This window comes from Drosophila persimilis, unplaced genomic scaffold (genome assembly GCF_003286085.1).
Source record: "Drosophila persimilis strain 14011-0111.01,24,50 unplaced genomic scaffold, DperRS2 tig00000191-arrow-pilon, whole genome shotgun sequence".
In the NCBI taxonomy this organism is placed as follows: domain Eukaryota; kingdom Metazoa; phylum Arthropoda; class Insecta; order Diptera; family Drosophilidae; genus Drosophila; species Drosophila persimilis.
Window position 1 is genome coordinate 8,380,537 of NW_020825298.1, and position 25,088 is coordinate 8,405,624.

At 46.6% G+C, this 25,088-nt stretch overlaps 3 protein-coding genes and 1 pseudogene across 3 annotated transcripts in view; 1 reads left to right on the forward strand and 3 right to left on the reverse strand.

Moving 5' to 3' along the window:
- LOC6589476 (protein naked cuticle) overlaps positions 1 to 7,648 on the reverse strand; it is a 131,952-nt gene extending 124,304 nt beyond the window's left edge. Inside the window, exons 1-2 of the mRNA XM_026988428.1 lie at positions 7,381 to 7,648; positions 3,301 to 4,088 (exon numbers count right to left, since the gene is read on the reverse strand). The gene's annotated coding sequence lies outside the window, so the exon portion shown is untranslated. The remainder of the gene's footprint in view (positions 1 to 3,300; positions 4,089 to 7,380) is intronic.
- Positions 7,649 to 10,588: 2,940 nt separating this feature from the next.
- On the reverse strand, positions 10,589 to 11,988 carry LOC6588944 (serine/threonine-protein kinase polo). Its single transcript, XM_002014878.2, has one exon. It carries the CDS (start codon positions 11,910 to 11,912, stop codon positions 10,755 to 10,757), a length of 1,158 nt encoding a protein of 385 aa, XP_002014914.1. The 5' UTR covers positions 11,913 to 11,988; the 3' UTR covers positions 10,589 to 10,754.
- Positions 11,989 to 13,864: 1,876 nt separating this feature from the next.
- On the forward strand, positions 13,865 to 15,283 carry LOC6588943 (annotated as a pseudogene).
- Positions 15,284 to 21,229: 5,946 nt separating this feature from the next.
- Positions 21,230 to 22,027, reverse strand: LOC6588942 (transmembrane emp24 domain-containing protein 1). The gene has a single exon (XM_002014876.2). It carries the CDS (start codon positions 21,947 to 21,949, stop codon positions 21,269 to 21,271), a length of 681 nt encoding a protein of 226 aa, XP_002014912.1. The 5' UTR covers positions 21,950 to 22,027; the 3' UTR covers positions 21,230 to 21,268.
- Between the last annotated feature and the right edge of the window lie 3,061 nt (positions 22,028 to 25,088).

A 25,088-nucleotide genomic window follows, 5' to 3' on the forward strand; every position in this document is an offset into this window, starting at 1 on the left:
TTACAATTGTACCCCAGACAGCCAGGGCTAGTCGCTTGGCAGTCAATAAACATTGAAAGCGATTTGCTTTAAAATTCATCTTTGATTAATTGTTGATGGGGGGAAAACAGGGGCCAAAGCGGCTTTGGCTTTGCTTTTCCCTGAGAGGGATTCCCATGATTTTGCTTTTCATTTACTTCAAAAACCCTTCACTCGATAATAAAACATAAACTAGGGAAAATATTGCCAAAGTTTAATTCAAAATGGAATCAAAATCATTTCTCAGCCAAAATAAACCGATTAGTTATGGGTTCAAGGATTTCACAGAGCAGAAGAAAGGTGTTGGGAATTTCAGGCGGAAGGAAAAAGAGACCAAGGACCATCTTTGAAAGAGAAGGCAAATCAAAAACATCGAAAATCAAATAAAGAAAAACAAATTGAATTTTTGGGGAGTCCCTTAAAATTTAATACAATTTTCGTTAGTGAATATAACACCAAAAAATTAAATTATTTTAATACAATTATTGGGAATTTGTTTTCTATTTAAATGCCTAAAAAAAATTCTAGATATATTTACTCAACTTTCGATGTGAAACAAATGCACAGGGAGGAGGGAGGAGAGGGGGGGGGGCTTTAATTTATGCAATTAAGCAATTTAATTAGTTAAGCAGCAAAAACGAACAATAGATACAACAGATGTTGAATAAATATTCGCATTTAATACAGCTGAGTGGCAAAACAAGTGCCACAGTGGAGGAAAAACAGGGTTTAACAATCAGCTAAAATATTTACTGTTTATTTGGCAGAAACCGAAAAACCAATTACGGAAACCGGCAAACAGAAGGGCTGCCAAAAAAAGAGCAATGCAATAAACAATTTTTGGAAACGTTTTGGAGACTGTGATACGCGGTATCTGCAAAAAACCAGATACATCACTTAAATATCTCTGCAATCCTCTACAATTCCCTATTCTTGCCCCGGAAGTGCAAATCATTATACTGATGGCCTGAATAAATTCCAGAAATTATAACCAGCCAAAGAGCAAGCATATTTTTGCTTTAGCTTGAGGCAAAAACTTTGATCTGCGTCCCCGCACAATTTGTGACATCCTTTCAGAGCGAAATTCCACAACTTCAAGGAAGGGACATACTCAAAAGTGTCCGCAACAGCAACAGCAGCAGGCAAATGACTAGCCCGAAGGACCTGGACGTGGACCTGGCTAATGCTAATAGAGTGTCACCAGAGAGGAAGGCCTTCAGTCATTCAGGATGGTCTGAAATTGCCAGCGATATTTATGACGGGAAAAATACCCAAAGTCATACAACAACCTCAATGTCCATTTGCTAAAGTTGCCATAAAAGAAAGTCCTGCCATCCTGCAGCCTCCTCTTGTTGCTGTTGATCCAGGAGAAAGTTTTAAGCATCTGGCGAGGGTCCAAATGGAGAAGCACAAGACAGCGGGACGGCGGGACGGCGATGCGAAACTTTTAAATGAAATTTTTGTGTTCAAGTTTTGTCAGGTAAGGCCACAGGTAGAGGCAGCCACGCAATGCGACAACAGAAGAGCCGGCTTAGGGTCAGTCGAGTCGAGCTACCAAAACCAAGGACCTGCCGCTGCCGCCGCCACCGCCACCACAACGGCGGTCACACCGCAGTCACACGCCAAGGCTGGGCCAACGCCGAGGCAAGGCTGAATGAAACGAGACAAAGACGATGGCCCTGCCAGACCACCAGATCCAGGCAAATAACATTAAAACAACGAACAACAATGGACAGCAGGAGCCAGCAGGAGGCAGCAGGAGGCAGGCATCATCACCATTACGGCTACTGCAGGTGGGAGTCGGAGTCAGAGTCAGAGTCGGAGTCAGAGTCAAAGCAGATCCTTGGGTTCCTTTTGGTCCTTTTTGTGCCTGGCCTGGACGTGAAGCAAAGTTTCATTCTGTGACTCTCCGACTTAATGGCAAGCAGCAATTGCTTCACACCCACAATTTTCCACCCATGGAGCTTCCATGGAATGAAATTAGCAACACATGCCGGACCCCAGGACCGCCAGGACCCCCAGGACGCCCAGGACGCCGACCCAAAATGAATGGCATTACGAGAGCGTGCCACCATTCTCTGAAATGTAAGCCCCTGCGTATGCCTTTAAAGTGATTATAAGAATTTCCTCTGCCCGTGCATATGAGAAATGTTCTTTGGGCGACCCTAATGCCTCGGTTGGAATTATGGCAGTCGGCGGCTGCTGCTGCTGCTGCTGAAAGGATGCTGTTTCCCCTTTTGGGGGACTAAGAGCTAATGCGTTTTTAAATATGCTGCAGCGGATACGCGCCTCGGCGGGCATTAATTAACAGCCAAAAACTGCAGAGGATAGCATTTGCTGGTGGATCTGTGCTTAAGGGTTTTCCCTCCCCCACCAAATGACTTGCAGATTGCGGCAAAAATTTCGGCCAAAGCGTGTGTTTTAAATGGTTAGATTCTCCAAGTTTTATGTTTATTTTAATGCGAAAAAGCCGGCCATTAAACCATGGAGACCATTTCGATGAAGCCCCTAGGAACGCAGGTCACTTGAGTTCGAGCGTGATTCCACTAGTGTTTTCCTGGAATGTTCTGAGCACTACTTAAAAATGGGTACTTAAATGGACTCTTATTGGGAAATTCCAAGGAAAATATCAACTTTTATTCAAATCTGAGGAGCTTGGAGAACATTAGGGGATTTTCAAGCATTCGCTCTTCATATTTTTTCGGTTTATATTTCTTTGAAGTCCGGAAGAACAAACCTTAAAGTAATCAATTGAATGGAATTTAATATTTAACAAAAAAATACTACATTTTTTAAGATTTTGTTACTATGTTTTCCCTGCTTTTTCTATTAAACAAATTAAAAATGTACTAAAATTGGTATTTATTGCTTTATTTAAAAGCTTGCAAATTTATTTCATCTAAATTTATATATTTCATAGATTTATTTCTAATCACATTTCAGATTTTACTGCTGACAAATCAACCAAACACTGATTAAACTCAATGTAGCTCATTAAAAATAAATTAAATAAATTTAAAAACATTCTACATGGAAGCAGAAAATGTGTTCACATTAAAGTTTAATTTCCAAGAACCACAAATACAAAAAAAAACACACATTTGTGGTGTCGAATGACATTAAAATTCATACGAAAATTTGTCAAATCGCAAAAATACCTCAAAGAGCACACAATGAAATATTTGCCAGTATTTTCCTAATTTTCCTCACCAGGAAAAACCGCAAAACATCTAATAGAATTTTTGGGATCATAAATTAAGAGAAAATCTGGTGCACACATACCTGTTGCTCCACGAAAGTCCACGAGGCTCAATATTTGCCTCAAGTACACAGGAACAGGACACTATATAGATTAAACACACACACGGAGACAACACACGCGACACTTAATTCCTCTTTTAATTTCAATTTCTTGCACGCTTTCTTTCATGTATGTATTTTGTGTGTTTGCATTAGATACGTATATTTTCCCTTGTACGAGGCAGTAATCATGTAATAAGCCGCACTTGTAGCACACACACACACACGCAGGCACACACGGACGCAGAGGGCACTGCCACAAAGTATTTGTGGTTGTTGTAGGGTCAGATTTCCACTTCCTTTGGGTCCAAGAAAGGCAACAGCTTGAAATGCTATTAAAATATAATCTTCTGATAATCTGCACTTAATTTCATGCTTTGGCCGAAAGGACGAAAATAAAGCAGAGTATCCTGTCCACTCCTGGCCGTCAGCTGGTCCTTGTGTTGCGGTCTTTAGTATTTCTTTCTTCGGCACTACAAAAATTATTGTTCTCTCACTTTGTTTCACCTTTTGTATGGGTTTTTTATTCTTTACGTTTTTTTTTGCTAGCTTTTGTGGAAAGTTTTACGCTTCGCTGATTTCGATTTTTAATGTTTTCCAAAGGAAAACTCGCTCATGTGCGTGCGTGTTGATTTCCTTTTCTGCCGCTACCTTTTCATAGACTCTCGCTCAAATTTTTTCCTTTCTCTCGCTCTTCTCTGGGTTCGCCTTTCGTTTTAATCAAATTTCCACTTGATTGGAGTGACGACAATTTAGTTGATTTCCGGTCGCTGGAAAAAAAAGAAGACGAAAAAAGCCAAATAAATATATATCTATTGATGAAAAGATTGGGCTGAGGAATTTTCTTTGTAAAAAGCTAAAGTTTGCCCCAAAAAATATTTATATTGAACTTCCATTTGTTGTTGGTTGAAAAAGAGTTTTTTTTTTTGTGGCGCAAAGTTGTTGCAGTTCTTTTAAAAGTTTTTCTTTTCTACTAAATGAGGACGGTTTTACCCCCGCCCCGCCTCCATTTCCAGCTGATGGGCATTTCATTTCCTTTTTAATTTAATTCCCAGTTTTTTTTCTTTCGTTTCTTCCGCTTTTCGCATTTTACTTAATTTTCCTGCTTCCGCATTACGGTTATGGCTATGCCCACACACATACATTCTCTCTCTCTCTTTTCTCACTTGTGTCACATTTCGCTCTCTGGCGCGGCCTGGTCTGCTGATCCTCTTAACATCGAGTCCTTTCCACTTCTCATATTTTTCCCTTCATAAAATGCAACACTGCCGCATTAACGCACACACACACACACACACCCACACACATACACACACACGCTGCAAAAAGGAAAATGTTTTCCCATTTTCGTTGATTTCATTCCAAGTATTTTTCATCCTGCTGTCGCCTGTATGAAATTATAATTGTGTTCTCATCTCAAACCGCAGACAGTAAAACATTTAATTTCCTCTTTTTCGCCAGATAAAAGCCCAGAAAGAGAGGCAAAATGGCCGAGAGAGAGAGAGAGAGAGAGAGAGCGAGGCTTGCTATAATTCCTTCCGGTTATTTTTGCCACCAAATGGCGTTTCGTGTTTCTAATGCCCCCCGCCCCTCCCCCGCAAAAGCCTATTTGCCAGCCAACCCCCCCCGCCCCATGTCGTTTTGGAAAAAAAGAAGAAAATTATACAAAAATTAAATCACTTTTCACCCTCCTTTTCCTTGGCTTTTTTTTACATTTATGCTTCATTTATTTTTGATGGTTTTTCCAGCAGCACAAAATGTTTAAGGAAAATGGTTTATTTGGGAAAATTATGACATGCACTTGTGCCTCTTTATGGCCTGGCATAACGTCCACGTGATGGGGGATTAAAGGGAATACTTTGTCAATTCGGGAAAGTCCTAGACTTTCCCTCAAGTGCCTTTGAGACTATTTGATTGATGATTGGATTAAATGGAAATCTTGGAATTCTTTGGAAAAACTGTTGCAATAAAATCCTAATTCTTGGCACTTAAAATCCTCCGCAAACCCCGTCTTCGTGCCCCCTAATCAGTGTTTAAACAGATAGTCCCTCTATTAGTCCCCCCATCAGCCCACCTCCCCGCCCCACCCACCGGATCGCTAATTAGTTTCCCATGCTGGCCCATAATTCATTAGCTTTTTCAGAATCGCTGACATATTTCCGAGTGGCAAAGCGAGTGGGCTAATTAATTTAATTATATTAAAATACCTGAGAGCCATGCGGGTCACAGAGCACAGGGGGCTTACAGGGGGGCTTACGGGGGGCTGGGCTGACAGCGGGGAAGGGATGGATCGTAATGATAGTAAAAATTCATCAACTGCCGTTTTTATGATTTCATTTTAAAGCCCAAAAACGTCCACGAAGCCGAGGCCCGAGAGCTGCACAAACACAAAAATGTTCACAGTCTGCGGTTCTCATTTTCGAACGCATTTTAATGAGGTTTTCCACGGGGGCGGCGGGGGGGAACGAAAGGGGTGCCGCGACACAGACTGTATTAATTAAAAAAGGGTTTTCCATGAACTCTACTCCGCGGCTAAAATGTCAACCAAGCGTTGACCCAGAAAAGAAAAAAGAGGGCAAGCCAAAGCCGCGTTTAAGGCTTGCTTTAAAGGTCCTTCGATGCGGCTGGAAATGTTACACGTATCCCTTTTCGGTGGCCCCGAGGCCTCAAGGCGAGCACAATTTCAATTTTTGCAGTGTGAGGGGAAAACGCTGGGGGCTTTCGGCTTTTCTTTGCTTTAATTTCCGCTTGAATGCAAAGCAAAAAAGGTCCGTTCTGCCTTCGCATGTTGACTTGTTCCTTGAGTCAGGACCAGAGCCAGGACCTATAACAATAACCGAAAACAAAAGGCAGAGTCCACAGACACACACAGACACCCGCCATAACCTGGGGCCCCAATCTTTTGTGGCATCTTCGCCGCCAGACCAGAGAGAGGAAACCTTTTCAACTTGATTAATTTCCCACAATTTAAGTTGATGAGCGGCGCACGAAAATTTTCAACCGAAAACAAACAGAAACCCAGGCACAAGACTTTGGACCTTGGGCACAGGATATCCCGTCCAGATGGCTTTGAGAGGGGGGGACGGACGCTATCATCGATTTGGTTCCCCTGGGACTCGGCTGGCCAAACATCCAATTGGAAATGCAAAAGAAAGTCATTTCAAACTTCGATTCAAATCGATTTGCAAGTCCACAATTTTCGGCCATCAAAATATCTGACAAATTTCCTTGCCAGAGCACACAAAAATTATTCATCTCCGGAGCTGGAATCGACAACACATTGCTCATACGTCAGGTTGTTCAACAAACACATTGCTCATACGTCAGGTTGTCCAACAATATTCCAAACTAATTCCTACGGCAATCTCCTTGCCTTCCCCTCGAAAACCCAGTGGAAAAATACTGCCGGCCAGCCTGTTAAAGTTTCGTCTTCCTCACAAGTTTCCCCCTCAATGATTTATTGGCCAAAATGTTGCTCTTGCTTGGGCCCATCGGGTCTGTTTGTTTGTTTGTTTGTTTCGGCCACCAGCACTGGGCCAAAGGTAAAAGAACTTTGCCGAAATTTGAAATGTTGCCAATATGTTTTTCGACTGGGGAGACGGCATTTAGAGCAAAAACTATGCCAACTATTTGGCTACTGGAGACTGCGAACAGTGTGTGTTTTGTTCTACAAATTGTTCACAATTTATCAATAACTATTTTCGGATAAAGTTTTCCTTTCAAAATTTATTCTGGAAATTCCAAACAAACAAGAAATTGATCCATTAATTTCTCTCTGGCACTCGGCGTCGATTTTTGTCCAGCAAAAACTTTGGAATATTGAAAACTTTTCTCAATATCACTTGTGATAGGATTTTCCCAACCTGGCTTAAACAGTTTTTTGTTGAGCAATTACTTGGCTTTGGCATATTTTTGGTATGCAAAACTGGCCAGAATTTTTCATCATTTTTCAGGGGAAAAATTGATGGGTTTTCCCAAAGAATTTCCATTTCTGACTTAATAGAGTTTATGTTGGATTTTTCACACAGTTTTTCGAGTCGTATTTTCTTCTGTGGAGCTTACTTTTCGGGCTCTGCACTTTTTTCCACTCTGCACTTCCGTGTGGCGGCCGCGGCCGTGGCCGTGTGTTTATTCAATCCGTTAGCGTAACCGTAAACGAAACCGTGACCGACCCTTCTTTTGCTGTCTTAAAGTTGCCACCGGTTTAGGGCCACACGCACACACGGGCACACACACACACATACACAGACACACCTATGGCCCAAAGGATGGAAGACCGCCGTTGAGGACGCGGCTGACGCTCGTTCGTCGTGGAGCTGTACGGAGAGCGCGTGTTGTGAAGTGCTCCTCAGTGAACGGATGCTGGAGCTTGACTGAAACGCCGTTTCACTGGCCAACAGCCATCGAAGTCGGCCAGAACCTACTACAACATGAGACGAGCCGAGGCAGTGGCACGAACGAAGCTTCAAACGTCAGCCACGAGGATGCTGGGCCACAGAAGCGAACTGCCTCACATTACAGCATCCCTGTGGAAGCTTTTCGAGGGGAAGCTTTTAGCTTAAGAGAACGCTTGGCCACCGAAGAGTAACGTCCTCGAGCTTAGAGTCCACATTCAGCGCGGCTGAAAGGAGAGCGTAGGGGAGAGAGCTTTCCGGCAAGCTTTCGTCTAGACCTGAATGGGGAGCAGAACGGGGGGGTGGTGGGGGGGTGTATTGTTTGTGTTACAACATTTGAAATGTCTGGGCTATTATTTATTTTGTTAAAAGCTATTCTTTGTCTTTGTCTCTGTCTCTGGCTCTCTCTTTCTCATTTTCAGCATTTTCCCCTTTAATCTGCAGCAACGGAGAGCCTTTTCACATAACAGGTGGTGGGTGGTGGTGGGTGGTGGTAATCCCTCCATATCGAAGGACACGAATCCTAATCGCTTGCACACCTTTGAGCGCCAATCAATGAACCATGACCCAAAACAGAGCCAGAGCCAGAGCCAGAGCCAGGGACCTCCGCCTGGATCCTGTGACAAATGAAAAGCTCGGCTAAATGCTCAACGGTGGCCAATGTACGAAATTTGTCCACATGGTTGACTGGCGGACGGGCAGACGGGCAGCGCTAATTAAACCACACGAATACCCGCACCGGGGGAAGGGCAGCAGCGAAGCAGCGAAGCCGGTGGCCAAAAGCCAGGACATTAAAACTGATATAAAGCCCTGAAAAATCAGGGTAGCCCACACACGTCCTCCCTCCTTGCCTGCCTGCCTGCCCCCCTGCCTGCTGCCAGTTGTTTCAACTTGCAAGCCATTAACTGCTTTGTTTGCCGGGCCAACACGAGGGGGGCGGGGCGGGGGGTCGCGATGGAACACTGATTCTATAATGGAAGGACGTTGCTGCTGCCTAAATGCAGGCCAGCCCCTGTAGAGGTCCTGTAGGTCCTGTAAGTGACACGTAGAGACAATCGAATTGTGATTTGTCAGAAAGAGAGTCCCTCTCCCGTGTTGCCCCTGCTCCATGCCCAGCCGGCACTCTGTCAGAGTGGCTGGGAGCATCCGTAGCGCCACTTCCTTCAACTGTTTTTGGCCATTAAGTGGCGCCGAGTCGCACCCGCCCGCCCGCCCACGCACACAGGTGTCTTTGACCTACACGGCGAGAAGACAGGGATGAATGATTCGGGCCGTACTTTAAGAGTCTCTGGAAAAAGGAAACTTATTCCCTCTGATTGCCAAAAGTTCTTAGTAGTTTGTCCGTTAATTCTGTATCTCGGGTGCCATAAAAAGAGAGAGAGAGATTTGTAGCAAAAACCTATCCAACAACTGTGACAATCTACATAAAAGCTGGAAGCGATGGGAGACGTTCCTCAACTTTCCTTCCCCTCTCACTCGCTCACTCGTTATATCATCATCATTGCTTTGCCTTCTGCTAGACGACTTTGTACCCTTCCAGAGGGTATAATGACTTGGCTAAAGTGTTTGTAACGAACATAAAGGACACCCTTCAAGTATATCATTGGTATCTTCAGCATAGTGCCACTATATCTATCCCATCAACCCATTAAACGCTCGTAAAGTGGGTGAAATACATCTCCCAGTCGATTCATATGGTAATCGCATGATCTATGGCATCTTTAAGGGTATCCCTAGACTCGTACCCTCTTCCCAACTGTTTTTTTGGTTTTTCAAAACTTTTTTTGTGCTCGAAATAAAAGCAAAAGTTAGGAGAAACGAAATCCTTCGGCTGTCCTGACAACTCTCCCTCTCTCTTTCGCTCTCTGTCATATGAGTGTGTCTGTGTGTACTCCCTCCTTCACTGCCCCACCGCTCATTGTTGTTTTTGTGGTCATCTTCTCTGTCTTTTCCTCTGGGGGGAGTGTTTGCTTTTGCTTTTCTTTATTTTTTATTCCTACGGTTCGTCTCTTATCCAGTAATAAACTTAAATTGTTATTTTACCTTGAAAGCGCTACAAAAAGATTTACGGTCGTCTTGGCACCTCGGCACTCCACACCCCCTGCCCCCACTGCCCCATACTCCCCCCCCCAAACAATAACCCACTTGCTCCTTTATTCCCAGACTCCCATTTCGTGGGTTCTGCTAGCATTTTTATGCTCATTACATCGCATTTGTGCTGCCTTCTCAAACTCCCTCTCCCTCTTCCTTTCTCTATCTCTGGGAAAAGCTTAAAGTTCTCCTCCTACCTTTCACTTTTCCCCAACAAAAAAGCTTATTTTGATTTTCGTTTGTTTGTTTTTTTGTTGGTATATTTATTATGGCCCCTATATTATGATGTCTAGAAAATGTCCAGACAATTTATGCCCTGGCCATAAGTAAAGAAAGAGACAGAGAGATGAATGGAGAAGCGACAAGACAGAGATGGGGAGAGAGTGGTCAGCATGGAGAGGATTTAGGCCTCAAGATATGGTGTGTTCTATTGGGGTAGGCCGCCAAGCGAAACGGCATTAAGTGTGTAATTTCTAGGCGGGAAAAAGCGGTCGCTTTTTATAGAGAATTGGACTTTGACATCGAATTGGTAGGTATCTAAAGGATCTAAAGGCTAGTGCATGGTAAATATTTACAGAAACCCCCAATAGAAACACTGGGATCTGAAGAGGAAGAATGGGTAGATTACCTATGGATCAGCCCTCCAAAGACGGTTATGATGTCTAGAAAAGTCTCAAAAGTCAAAGGTTGTTGTGTTATTTTGTCTATTCCTTAGGGTTTCTGGCTGGACCGTCCTCTGAGTTCCCGCTGCTTGACAGGAAATACCTCTGTTGTGGTAAACAAATTTTAGTGCCTCCATTTATTAATAATTTCCTCGGATATTCGTGTATGAAAAACATTGAACAGATATACGTTCAACGGGAAACAAACAAAAAATTTCAATCAAAGGCCTTGGCAAATCCTTGGCTTGGAAACAGATTAATGTGGTGGGGGTCCTCTCCAGCCCGTTTCCTAAGTTTTTCGCGGGCATAGGGTATTATTTGATACAAATTCCTGCCCAGTATTCCCATCTCCCTGATTTTCGATCAGAGTATCAAAGCTGTCGTTGTAGCGGCACACCTGAGCCTGGGCCTGGGCCTGGGCCTGGGCCTGGGCCGAGGCATCGTTGCGGTTATCATCCCTAAGGCCGTTCAACACCATCAGCGGACGGCGTTGTATAGACTCTTTAGCGGGGTCGCTGATGCCCATGCCGTTGCCAATGCGCGGAGCCATCGTTAGGCAAAAGCTGGGCAAGAACTGTGGCACCTTTGCGGCCTTCAGGAAGCTGCAGTTCAGCAGCTGACCGATGGCCGGGCGGCGCTCGGGGTCCAGCTGGAGCATGGAGACCAGCATATCCGCAGCGGATATTGTCAGCCAGCTGGGCACGCTGTACTGGCCCTTCTTGATATTCGAAAAGATCCCCTCCCGGGTTTTGTGGTGGAATGGTGGCCGGCCCGCCAGCAGCGTGTACATGACGCAGCCGATCGACCAAATGTCCGCCTCGAACGAATGCCCCTTCTTGGTGAGGATCTCGGGGGCAATGTAGTTGGGGCTGCCGCACACAGAGTACCGGCGGTCGCCCTCGAACTCGATGCGTGTGGCAAGGCCAAAGTCGCCGATCTTCACGTGCAGCATGTCGTTCAGGAAGAGGTTGGCCAGCTTCAAGTCGCGATGGATAATGCGGTTGTTGTGCAGGTACTGGACGCCCTCAATGATCTGGGTAATGTAGTAGCGGCACTCGAACTCCGTGATGATCTTGCGGCGCCTCTGCAGCTCCGACATCGACCGCTTGCGGCACAGCTCCAGGACAATGTAGGTGTTGTCGATGTCATCGAAGCAGCTAAAGAACTTCACAATGCTGCGATGATTCAGGCCACGATGAATGCTAATCTCCACAGCGATCTCCTCCGGTTCGGCAGTTTCCTCCTCCTGGCTGGGCTTCATTATCAGCTTCTTCGACACGATTTTGCAGGCGAACACATCGTCGGTGTGCACATCGATGATTTCGTAGCAGCGGGCAAAGCCGCCCTTGCCAAAGAAGCGCCCACGCTTGTACGTTCGGCCTCGATGGGGGTCGAAGAGACTATCGGGTACCACATGTGTGGTTTTATCCTCCGGTGCTGCGGTCATTTTGCTCTGATGTGTCTCTGACAAAAAACTTCCTTGTGGAATCAAGCAGGATATAATTCTGTTTTATGGAAACCACACGGCCTTCTAGCTCGACTTTATATGGCAGCTCTGTATAGTCCCTGGAGATGGTGTGGCAAGTGACACTTGGGCTGTTCAAGTGTTGGAAAGCGCTGCTCAAAAGCAAAGACTTTGAACCATGGTGAAATTTCTTGATCGCCTTGGCCACATCTGCTCTCTTTCGAGGACCATCCGTTGGTCAAGCGTCGTCGAAAGGGGTTTTGTGGGGCAAGATTTCTTCAATGTCTGCTTCTTCATTGTTTAAGAATAAACTCGTAACAGCTGAAACAATTAAAAGCGAAGAGTGCTGAAGGGTTTATTCAGAGCAAGAGAGCGTGTTGATAAAGTGGATGGTCCTCACCCCAGCGGACCGAAACCAGCATGCTTTGAACTATTAAATTCGTGATACGAGAGGGTTGTTGATGTGTATCATAACGAACATTAACTCATGTAAGTCTATGTTTAAGGCTCTCCCAATTATGACTCTTAAAGCCGTCTGACATGCTCCATAGGACCTTCCTTGCGATACTTTGTCGTCAATACTGCCACTTTCCAGCTCATTATTATCGCATTACAGGCAAACAGCCAGCCGTAGTGCCACAAACTTTCCAACTTCAATGATACTTTCGCGGACCAGCCTGTCAACACGCGCTCCGGCGCCCACTCCCTAGAGGGCACTATTAATTAAATGCAAAATGTTTACACTAATAATTTCAGCATGAATTTTCCCATTCTGCTGGCCCCAAAAGATCGCGGGCGCATCTTAACTGCGTGGAAGAGCGGCCGTGGAGCACAGGGCCAATGGGAAACGGAAGGAGCCATAAATTTCGCCTTTGGCTGCAGCCAGAGAGATGCCACAGAGAGAGAGAAACGCGCACGCAGCGGCCACAAATTGTGAGTTATCTTCAGGCCCAGGGCACAGGACCCAACATCCTCCTTGGCTGTTAACGTTGTTGCCGCCGCCGCTGCTGCTGGATGCAAATACATTAAATTAAATTATTGTCACTGGGCGACTGGGCGACTGCATCTGCATCCTTGTTTGCTTGTTTCCTTGTCCTTGTCGCTGTCGTTATTGTCCGCGCCTTAGTTCGGGCTTGTCGCCATGTTTGCCCTTGTTCTTGGAGTGGCAGGGCATGGCATGGCACGGCGTGGATGGTGCGGTTTGTGCTCCTGGGAGGATGCTAAATGTGCGCTAAATAGCTGCCTTCTCAATGGGGGCGGCGGGAGGAAGGGGAGGCAAAACTACTTTTGTCGCACGACAAAGTATTTTACACAGTTTTGAGGCTTTTTGGGCCATGGCACGTTTCATTAGGCATTAGACAGGCATTGAAAGGCTTGATGGATGGTTCATGGGCGACAAAAGACTTTGCAGCAGCGATGCAGGGATTTCCAGCACTAAAAGAGCGCCAGAGTCACTGCCAACACTATTTTCATTGTCTCCTTGAGCGTTTTCCAACACTATTCATGACTTTCAGCGGCCAACGCCAATGAAAGGCTTGATGGAAGCTTGTGGGCGACTTTTAGGCACATTTAAAGGACTTTGAGGAAGCACGACACGGCTTTCCAACACTAAAAGAACGCCAGATCCACTTCCAACACTATATTCAGCGGACAATGGCAATGAAAGGCTTGATGGATAGCTCGTGGGCGACTTTTAGGCACATTTAAAGGACTTTGAGACTTTCCAACACTAAAAGTCACTGCCAACACTAATGGCAGGGTCTACTTGAGCGTTTTGCAGCACCGCTCCAGCCATCATAGCTGTCAGGCGTCCCAACAATTCTCATTAATTGTGCAAGTAAACATTAGAAAAGAAAACCTGGAAAAAGTAAAGAAAAGTTTCTTCCAAAAATAAAATCCAATAGAATTATTCTTGCTTAAATATTTTCGAGTGCGAAACGCAGCAATAGAAGAAGTTTTGTTCTTTGAAAACTGTCCTGTAAGTGAAAATCCTGTTCGATATTCTGTCGAAATTTTAAAGCTTAAGATTTTTCCAGTGCATCCCAAAATTGCGCCATGGATCGTCCGCCCAAGCCACACATGGGGTTTCGTCCGAAAAGCTCGATTCCAACGCCCATTTTGGTGCCCAAAGAAGAAGCCCCAAAGCCCCCAGAGGGCCACAAGATACTATTTGCCAAAAATACAAAGAAAAGTGGCGTTTCTGTGATGATGAGCCGCTGGAAGCCCATCGACGACTTGGCTCTGATGATTGGCATCGAGCAGACCAACGACCTGCGCACTGTCCACAGCGCCACGAAGTTCTCGTGCAACTTCACGCTGCAGGAGGTGCAGCAGCGCTGGTGTGCCCTGATGTACGCCCCGTCGCAGTCCCGTTTGGCCCGAGAGGCCATCGGGAATCTCCACCCGGAGACGGTGGAGTCCGTGCACAAGAAGGCGATCTTCAGCGAGGGGGAGGAGGCCCTGCTGGCCACCTTCAAGTGCACCGAGAGCCCCGAGCTGGAGCAGTTCCAGGAGCTGCTCGACAAGAACGGCTGCACCTTCTGGCGCTCGCGCACCGCCAAGGACCTGCAGGACTACTGGCTGCTGATGAAGAAGTACTTCCTGTTGCCCGACCAGGTGATACCGCTCGACGGACCGGACCCCCATCCGCCGAGCTTCTCCGACATCGAGGAGGACATCTGCGACGTGGATCTGGATCAGCCGCTCGACGAGGCCCTGGAAAAGGAGCTGGAGCTGCAGAACCGCCGCAACAAGCGCTCCGTTCGCTTGCTGGAGAACGAGATGTCGCGCCTGTCCGTCCTGGTGGACTCTTCTTTGGGACCGAATGCCGCCACCCAGGAGCTGGACAGCGACACCCTGGCCTGCCTGTGCGGCCAGCAGGTGCGCTACATGATGCAGCACCAGGAGATCACCTTCGGACGCGACGCCAACGAGTTCTCCGTGGATGTGGACCTCTCGCTGGAGGGGCACGCGGCCAAGATCTCGCGCCACCAGGGCACCATTAAGCTGCAGAGCAACGGGGACTTCTTCATCTCCAACGAGGGCAAGCGGCCCATCTTTGTGGGCGGCAAGCCCGTGCTCCAGGGCCACAGGACGCGCCTGGCCCACAACAATCTGGTGGAGATCTGTGGCCTGCGCCTGAATTTTCTGGTCAACAGCAATGCTGTCAATGCCATACGCCTGGCGGCAAGCTTCCACACCGAGCAGCCCCTGAAGTAGACCCAAGGAGGGGCCCAAAACGAAACAAGTTACCAAAATATTCAACATATCAATTATACAAAAACACCACACCGAATGAGAGTCGAACCTAGGGTTTTTTTTGGTAAATTGTTTCGTTTATAAATAATATATTATGTGGCATTTGCACTGCTTCCAGGCGATGCTTAGGTCTCTGCAATTTCCATGGGGTTTTGGGCTTTAGACTTTTGGGTTTCTATCGGATAAAGGCAGCAACTATGGGGTTTAGAGGAGATTTACATCTAGAGGTACCAAAAACTGTGGCTATTGCACCACGAATCGGTGGAGGGATAAGTTCTGGTAAGAAAGAAAGATGTGCCTTCTGTTAGAAGAGATTGCAATCGACTTCCTCTACCAAATACCCTCCCAGGGTATCTCCAACTTCGTCTCTCAACTCCACACTTTATCGCTTCTACCTTTTTTCCTCTTTTTTTTCAAACTTTTAACAGAAATTTTCACTTAGCCGCGAGTCAAGTTTTTTGCATGCTCATTATCTGTGGCTGACACAACATTCGACCAATTTTTAATAGCCCCTAAATGGAAAAGAGTTAACAAAGACACACACACACAGACAGCACACAGACACAGGCGGCAGGACATGGAAATTGTAATTTGGTTGGAACTCAGTCTTGCGCTTCGCTGGTCGCTTTGGTCACTTCAAGTCCTTGAAGTCCTTGGAGTCCTTGGCTTTGTAGCCGAAGGAGTTGGGGTTTTGGAGGGGCAAGTGCAATTTGTGGCCAGCTTTTGACAGTGCAACGCATTAGCCATCCCTCATACACTTTTACCGCCTTCTTTTCATGCGTTTCCAAGGCGTGGCGATGGGGCGGGGGGGACACACCATTAGCAGCAGCTTGGCTTCGGCTTTGGCCAAAGTCAGAAGCATTTTAATGAGCCACCAGTTGAGGCATTCCCCCTCCACCCCCGTCTCGTGCCAAACAGCCATTTCTGCGGGGAAGGAATGCAAATTTTTGTGACCGAAACGGAAGTTGCATATTCATGGCGGCAAAATGTGTGTGTGTGTGTGTGTGTGTATTGGCCACAAATGCATTTGCGTGCATCTCCTTTGCATATTTTGCGATTACCAGTCGACTCGAGTCGAGTCGTAAAGCAAAAAAATGTGAAACATAAATTCACTCAACATTCAACATAGAAAGGCACTTTCCCCCCCTCCAAAAGAGGGGAAAGTGTGAAGAAAGAGAGAGAGAGAGATCTCGGGGAAAACTAAACAAAAACTTTGGCCAATTGGCTGAAGGACCTTCGTCCTGTAAGCAACTTCCAAGCAAAGAAAAAGTAAGAAAAAAATTAAAATGAAAATTGTACAACTGCTAAAGAAAACATTTGGGGGCTGCAATGCTGCGAAAGTGGGTTAATTTGCCAAAGAATTCTTTGTGCCACATGCCACATGTGTGCAGTGCCTCTGTCTGTGCAAAAGTTTCATTGTTATGAGCAAAGCCCAAAGTTGTCCCTTCAAAGAGAGACAGAAAGAGCGTAAAGTGAGAGAGAAACGAGAGCTTTCAAGGCGTTCTGCTCGGCAGCGTCTTGTTTTGCCACTAGGGGCTCATACTAGGAGTCCTAGGAAATACCTCCTTGGGGACATGGCCAAACTGAAGAAAAAGTAAGCCAGAATGCACTGCTATAAGGTTATAGGTCACACTTGGTCAGTGCCACATGCTTTTATTGAATATTTTAACCATTTAACATATCTCCCTATTTTTTGGGAAAAGGACCCCAAGGGCAACCACCTCTGAAAAACACTTTTAAATGCCAAAAGCCTTGTACTTTTCAGCTGCCATTTGCCAGCTTTCTCAAGCCCTTTATACCCCTCCAGAGCCTCAAACTTTGTGCTAGCCTTCCCTTCAATGCCTTCCCTTCAATGTGTTGCCTGTCACTGGCAGAGGCAATCGCCTTGAACGTTCGCCCAGCAAGCTAATTAGTAATTTATTTTTAGCATTTGCCGCATATTAAATTTTTGCACAAAACTCAATTCATGTCAGCCCAGGGCCAGTGCCAGCGCCCACTGAGGCATCGCCAGTGCTGTAAATGGCCTCCAACATGCAATTAATTGTGTCATTGTAGCCATTAACCAGACAGTTGAGCAGTAACCCAATTTGTTCGCTTGATTGTCGGTCCCACCACCAGATGGGAGGAGGGGCGGGAGAACCACTTGACCGCCGCTCCTAATGGCACTTCAATGGAAGCCCCACCCACCATCAAAGGCCCTGCCAAGGATCCGAAATGTGTTCATTGTGTGCCAGTTTGCAATTAAAATGCCCCTAAAATAAAAGAATATATTTGTGTGTGCGATGGAGGACCCTACTGGGAGGGAGAGAGCGACTCCCGGCATATGTCTTGATATGTCAGATGTCATGCATAATGTAGACGGTGCCCTGCCCTCTTGAACCCTCCTTCCCTACATAATTCTTGTATTCTTAATAGGCTTCCTTTTCGAGATGAAAGATTAAAGAACACAACGTGAACTTTTGCGATGAAATGGAATCTTATATGAGGAAATTCCAAACCTAATAAGAGCATAATTTGGTGAATTATTTGCTGGATTTCCTGTGCCTGTATTCCTCTCTAATCCTAAGCCCAGTGTAAGCGTAATTTCCTGTCAATTTGCTGGTTCTATTGTTCCCTAAGACCCCCGAATGACGCAACTCCTGATGCATCGGAGATGCGGCGTAATCCAATTCCACATGCCACATGCCACATTTGACACACCAGCAAAGTGATTGCACAACAAAGACAATGTTGCAGGTTGTCGGATGCCATTTGCCATGAAACGCTAATGAGCAAGGAGCTGACGATGACGATGACGCTGATGTGGTCGACCACATCATAAAGGCGATTGTTTGTCAGCGAAGCGGGAATGCCCTCAATCTTGCGGGGTTAGGGGTGTTCCAGAGACCTCAATCGGTTGTAGGTCTCTCTCTGTCTCTCTCCTCGTACAAAATCCGTTGGTAATCGTATTTATTGAAACGATTTTAATAACCTTTCAGCCTGATAGCCATTTTCCTTTTGTGTAAGGGAAATGCCAAGGGAAATGCATGTGAAAAGCTTTACATTTTATGCATATTTTGAATGCAATCTCCCACAGAGCCGCAGAGCCACAGATAGAGAGAGAGAGAGAGAGGGCGCCTCAGGTACTTAATCTAACATCGTTGCATGCCCCATCATTGCTGTTGCTGTTGCTGTTGTCCTCATCATCATCATCATCTCCATTCAGGTCTCGTGCTGCGGCATAAACCAAATATATTCCATATTCAAATGCTTATTGCCACCCCCCCACCCTCTCCACCCCCTGTTTGGCCTTTTGTGCACCCCTCTGTGGCACACACACACACACACAGAACTCCTCCTGTGTTTATGGCTCTCTCTCGTATCTGCATCTCTCTGTGGGGAATATTGAATATTATTTGTTTGACTTTTCCATTAATATTTTGTCAATTGACGCCCGGCAAACATATATCATATGGGTTTTTGTTTATTGAGGTTTCCAATTTGCGAATATTTGTGCTCTAATCTGTTAATGCTTGAGGTAAACTCTGGCTCCATCTCTGGCTGTGGCACTGCCTCCTCCTGCTGCTGCCACTCAAAAATGTATTGAAATCAACTTTAAGGAAACACTTTAAGTGCATTTTTGCAGGAGGAAGGAGAAGGAGCTGCCCCTCATTAAGCATCGAAGGAGATTTCAGGACGACGACAGCTGGCGCCATGACAGCGCGGATTACATCTGACGAAAGAGCCGACTTCTCGAGGAGGAGTCCAGCCTTTGGGCCCCAGCCTTTTTCTTGTACAGCGCCCGGCCATAATTTGATCGTTAAAAAGGCCAACGCCGCCATTCGCCGCCTTTGCATCGTTTGCCTCGTTTGCCGGGCTGCAATTAAATGTCCTTTTTTTACGATTGTGCAGCATTTGCAGTCCGTGTAATGAAATTAACAGCGATGCCAATGGGCCGGGCCGCCCCGCACCATGCCACATCCTCTGTGGCACTGATAAACGATCGCATTCTCATGCCCCGAATCCCATGTCCCAGCCAGGCTTTAAAACGCCACTTAAGTGTAAAGTAAAACCGCCATTGAAGTGCCGGGCAGCACGCATTAAATTGCCAAGAAATGTACGAGTATTCGAGTGTGTGCGAGAGTGTTTTTTTCGGGGTACGATTCCATGTGTGGCAGGGGGGATCTGGGGATGACAGCGAGTGCCAGGGTGTGGCTGTCAGCCATAATTGCAGGCCAACGCAGGACATTTTTTATGATACTCTACGCCGAAAGTGTTTCCCCTTTTGCCAGGAGGAAGGAAGCTCTCTCTCTCTCGCTCTCTAGACCCCTAGCTCTCTCCCTCTCTCTCTGTGATTCTCGAAGAGAGAAAAGAGTTGAACGCTTCGTTTTCTGTCCCTCTTCCTCTTCCAGTGTTGCTTAGCAATTGAGGATGAGTATGGAGATGATCGTGTTCCTCCATAGAAAGCATTACGACTGGCAATGAGCCTATGAAACGTTGGTAGCCATGACCATAAACCTTTATAGCTGTCCGATGAAGCTGTAATGCTGTTTAGCTGCCAATCAATCCATTGCTGTTGGCAGAATACAAGCTTAAGAAACTCCCAAAGATATTTAAGGGGAAAATACTTTGAAATCTAAGGGAAAAAAGGTTATTTCAAATGCTTTCTATATTCTATACACGTTCCAATACTATTTCTATATCCAAAACAGAAGCAATCAGTCATTAAACTAATTCCAGAGAGGAAAACTTTCTCTCCTAGAAGAACTTGAGCATTACTATGTTTTTGAATGTGTTTTTTGGACTGCAAGCTATAAGAACTATAATAGCTAGACGGATATCTATCTAGCATATCATTTTGGTTCATATTTAATGCCCTATCCTAAAAGCAGCCACACTCAGAAATGAACTCCCTTCTAAAAAAGTTTAAGGGCCATTAGAGGACTTGTTTCTATATATAAACCCCAATAAAACTAGGCCATCGGTGGTATTACGCATTTCAACACATTTCTACCAAATTTCATCAGAATCGCATAACTTTTAAGGAAAAAACCGCACGTTGAAGTGCACTCCCCGCTTCGGTTCTCACGGCAGGACCTTCCTCTTTGTGACATTATCACTTGGACACACACACACACACACACACACACACACACACACACACACATGCAGCGACACCTGCCTCGTTGAAGCACTTGGCTGGCCACAGGTGGCGCTTTAATTTGCACCTTTTACTGGCGCCTGGGAGTCCTGTCAGCGCTGGTGGTGGCGCAATGGCGCGATGGCGCGATGCCCCACCCAAAAGTCCATGCCGCAGTCGGAGTCGAGTCGGACAGAGTCGGAGAATAGCAGCTCGAAGCGAAGGCTAAGTGAGCCACTATGTCAGTAAGCCCCCCAGGAGGAAGTAGGGGTGCAGCCAGAGAGGGGGTGGAGGGTGCGTCGCTGGGGAGTAATTAACACTGCGTCGAAGCTGGAGCTGGAGCTGGCGCTGGCGATGGCGCTGGGTAAACAATGGGTACCGGGAACCGCCGCAGTCGTTAATTACGCCAACAATGCTGCATGCAACACACGACGGGCGGTGCCCCAGAAGTGTGGGGCGGGGGAGCGGGGGCCAGTCAGGGGCCAAGGAGCAAAAGGTAAATGGAAGAAAACGGAAGTGTAAATTGCTGTTAGAAGGAGCCACCGCCGCCGCCGCCGCCACACAATCAACGGGCCAAACGGGAGGCCAAGGAAGCCAAGAAAACAGATAAAAGCTGCAAAGATTAGTCCAAAGAAACCGGAATGAATCCCTAGAACCATTTAAGACACGGCGAGATAAAAGCTTCAACGATTAGTTAAAGATTCAGTGGGGCAGCCAATCAGGGGCAGTTGCACTTCTCCTTTCACTAAGGAAAGGCTAGAGCCTTAAAGGCCCAGATACAGGGATATATCTCCAGTTTGGGTATCCTAAAACCTTCAAGGAGAGCCCTAAGATCGCTTACCTTACCGCAGATCACTCTTACAGGTCCCTTCTTTCAAACTATCCACCAATTCCCAGTGCAAATTCCTTTAACCAAAAACCTTTTCTTTATTCAAACAAAAATCTTGAAAAAACTTGACTTTTAAAAGCGACGCCAGAGCTTGTAGAGCGCTCCATTGGTGCTGAAAATACTGCGCACCATGAAGACCTGCAGCAGGCCGACGAAGATCATGGCCAGGAACTGGGCCCAGGACCAGTTGTTGACCATCTCGTAGTTGGATTCGGCCAGCCGGCGGTCGCGGGCCTCGTGGGCCCGTATGTAGTCCTGGGTCTGGCGCGAGCGCATCAGATTCACCTGCAGCTTGTTGATGTAGTCGCTGAGATCCGTGAAGACCGTCTCGAAGTGGTAGTCGGTGAGCATCTCCTTGCGCAGCTCGCGCACCTCCTGGGCCTCGTAGTCGGCGGGCGACACCTCCAGCGAAAAGGAGACGATCTTCTGGCTGAAGGTGCTGATGGTGTTGTCGAAGCACAGCTTGTAGATGCCCGTCTCCTCGGCCGCGTGCTCGAGGCTGCCCTTGTCCTTCTTCTCATCGGCGGCCAGCAGCTTGCGATGCGGATCCATCAGCGTGAAGCTGATGTCGGTGTCCCCATGGCCGCCGGCAATCACCTGGTAGTCCATCCTGATGATCTCTGTGGCGGCCACGGGCTGGTGGAAGCACTCCATGCGTCCCGGATCCGCGTATATGGTCAAACGTTGGTTGAACGGCTCCGCCTTGATGGCCAGCACGAGTCCCAGGCAAAAGTAACAGACGATTTGGTACATTTTTGGCTGTTTTTGACTGTGATTTGTCCGTTTCGAATCGGTTGTTGGTTCGGGTTCGGGTTCTCTCTCTCGGTTTGGCAAAACCTTGTGTGTGTGTTTTTGTGGAAGTGAATCCAAAGGCCTACTGTGTTACTGCCAGAAGGTGAAACGTAGATACACAGATACAGAGGCAGATACAGAGATACACAGATGCAGAGATAGAGATAGAGAGAGATACAACTGCTAAATGCAGCTTTTAATAGCCAGCGGCGATTGCTGCGGCATTACAGCTGTGCAACGCAGCAACAAAGTGCATAAAGGGTCTCCCATATATCCTTTCCAACCCATGCCCCCCCCCCTCAGTATAGACCATAGAGAAGCCCTCCTACACACCGCTCCTCCCTCTCGCTGGTCGCTGGTTGGCGTTTTCCTGGGAAAACTAAAAGCAACAGCATCAAAAGGAATATGAATTGAGGTCGATGTGTAAATATTTGTCAACGGTAATGGAAATTTATGCTACCGTTGCTGCCACACGGCTGCAGCCACTGCTACTGCTACTGCTACTGCCTCTGCCAATTCTGTGGCATGGGCGGCCAGGGCGTGGCTTGCATTTTTTTTAAACTGTTGGCGACGCCAGAGCCATAGAACAAAAAAAAGGACAGAGAGAGAGAGAAGAGTAAGTAATATCGATGTGAATGTGGGGGCAACAGTGATACCCTTTAGGTCCGAGATGGGGAGGGATCTCTACCTGGAGGGGGGGCTATATTTGAAGGAGGATGTTTAGAAGAGTCTCAAGGGGTGATGTTTTGATTGACAAATGTAAATATATTCCGATAAACTTCCATAAAACTTTGAATTCTTTGAATCTTCTAAAATATTTCTCAAGTTTTATTGAAATATTATAGGGAGTGCCCCAAAGCTCTGTTTTATTTGATAATAATTTAATTTAACAATATTCTCTGTAACTTTTACGTTTCCTTCAGGGATTACCTTCCTAAGAGCTGATTTTCTGCCCTGCTTCACATGCGAAAAGGTCCTTCCCTTCCCAACGAAGGAAGGCAGGCAGTATCCTCTCCGGAAAGGGTATGCCAAAAAAGCCACTCCTGCCCAAAAGAAACCAAAAATACAGAAAAAGGGCGAGCGCAAAAAAAAAGGAGTGAAAGCAGCAAATGCTTGCGTTTGGGCAAAGAAACTTTACAAATAGATGCACACACCCACACACACACCCACACACACGTACACACCGCTACTCATATGTATTTTACACCCACACATGTCCAGGCACACCCACCCACCCATACAGGCGCTCGCTGGCACCTATTCTCTCTCATGTTTAGTTGCATTTGTTTGCACACTGCAACGCGTTTTTTTGCCCCCTCTTTCGCTACCTTTTGATACCCTTTTTTGGAGAGGGGTATTACAGCTTTTGGGGGGAGATAGGCCAAGGCGGAAATGGCAGAAAGGAAGGAAGAAATACTCATGATCCTCATCAAAAAGTCGAGGGAAAAGTCATATCTGTCGGGCCATGCTGGATCCGTGCCGACGCGGAAACCCTTCAATGGTTCTGCTTCCGTTTCGAATTCTGTTAATTTAACTCTCGTTTGAATTTGAGCGCTTGAAAATGGTGATATTCTTTGGCCATAGCTCCAATCAGCACTTTCGGATGAGCGGCATATTCAATGTCTGAGACACACAGAAACAAAGCGAATGTAATGGTTGCTTCCGAATATTTTTGCTGTCGCTCAATGGCCGACAGGCTGATTCACGCACTTGCGACATGCTCACACGCACATTTTCGTTATCTTTTCGGATTCCTTTGACTATTCTTTCTGCTCTACCTTTACCATTGAAAATCACACCTATCAATTTGGAATACACCTGTTTTTTAGGCCCTACCCTTTCGAAGATACCCTTCTTTTTAAGGGCATTCAAAGCAGCCTTCTTTTCCTGTTCCTTTCTGCTTTTTTTTTTTTTGGTTGTGCATAAAAATTTCAACGGCCGGTCTGCACTTCAGTTTTTGGTTATTTACTTTACAAAAAAAAAAAAGCGTCGTCGTCGTGCAATGAACACCCAGGCGACCCCAGCTACTAACCCTTGCCCCCCATCCAGAGGAGCATCCCCTCCCCCCCCCCCCTCGTTCTAGAAAGAGCAAAAACTTGCATTCGCGACGTCGCTGAAATGCCGGCGGCTGGAATACGCAGTCGAAGCATGAAAGCTGCAAATAGGACGCATAAAAAATGTGTTTCCCGGGGTCGTCTGCAGGTGATGGCAGCTCCAGCGAGGGCGGGGCGGGGCGAGGCTCAGGCAGCAAGGAGGTGCCACACAGTAGCAGCAGGGGGGAGGGGGAGGCTGGTTGTGTGGGTGGGCATGTGTCTTACAGCGTGAAATGTTGAAGGCGTTGGCAGCTGCAAAGTAGCCGACACGGGAGTCCTGCCGGCTCTGGGATTTGACTCATTCGAGCGTGTTCTCTCTGCCCCTGCCCCTCCTTCTCACTCTCTCTCTCTCTCTCTGTGTGTGTGCGTGTGCGTGTGCTTGTTGCTTTAGTTGATTGTTTGCTGGAGGCGCTTCAGGTGTTAGAGCGTTTACCATTAGAAGGGGGCTCGCCAGGGTAGGGTGTGGCTGAGTGTGTCCTGGCGGATCCAGCTTCCACAGAAGCCAATTTAATTTGATGAAATTAAGAGATGGCCAGGGCAGAGCGAGAGGGTGAGAGAGATAGCTGGAAAGAAGCGAAAAAGAGCGACCGAAGAGGCGCTGGCGAAAGATGAGAAGCCAAACGTGCAGACAGCCTTAATTTAATAGCAAAATTGGCAGACTTTTGCTTTGGTAATCCCTCTTTAAGCTCAATATTTTCCACCGATCATGGGGAAAATCTATCGTTTGGCTGTTGGAACACCTGGCTTTCGGGGACTATCGAGGCCCTTAATATTGGGCAGTACATGTGCCTCTGGTTCATAATCCTATCCCTAGGAAATGTATTGTATTTTTCCCAGGAAAAAGCCTCTAAATATTCTCCCCCTTTCCCCCAAGGTCTTATATATTTCCTTGATTGTTCTCCCAGTCTCATCCCCAGCTCCTATCAATCCTTGGCCTTTGTCCTTGTCATCAAATCACAGTCTCAGCCTTTGACAAATGCAATACCCTCCCCCTTTTTCTGTCTGTC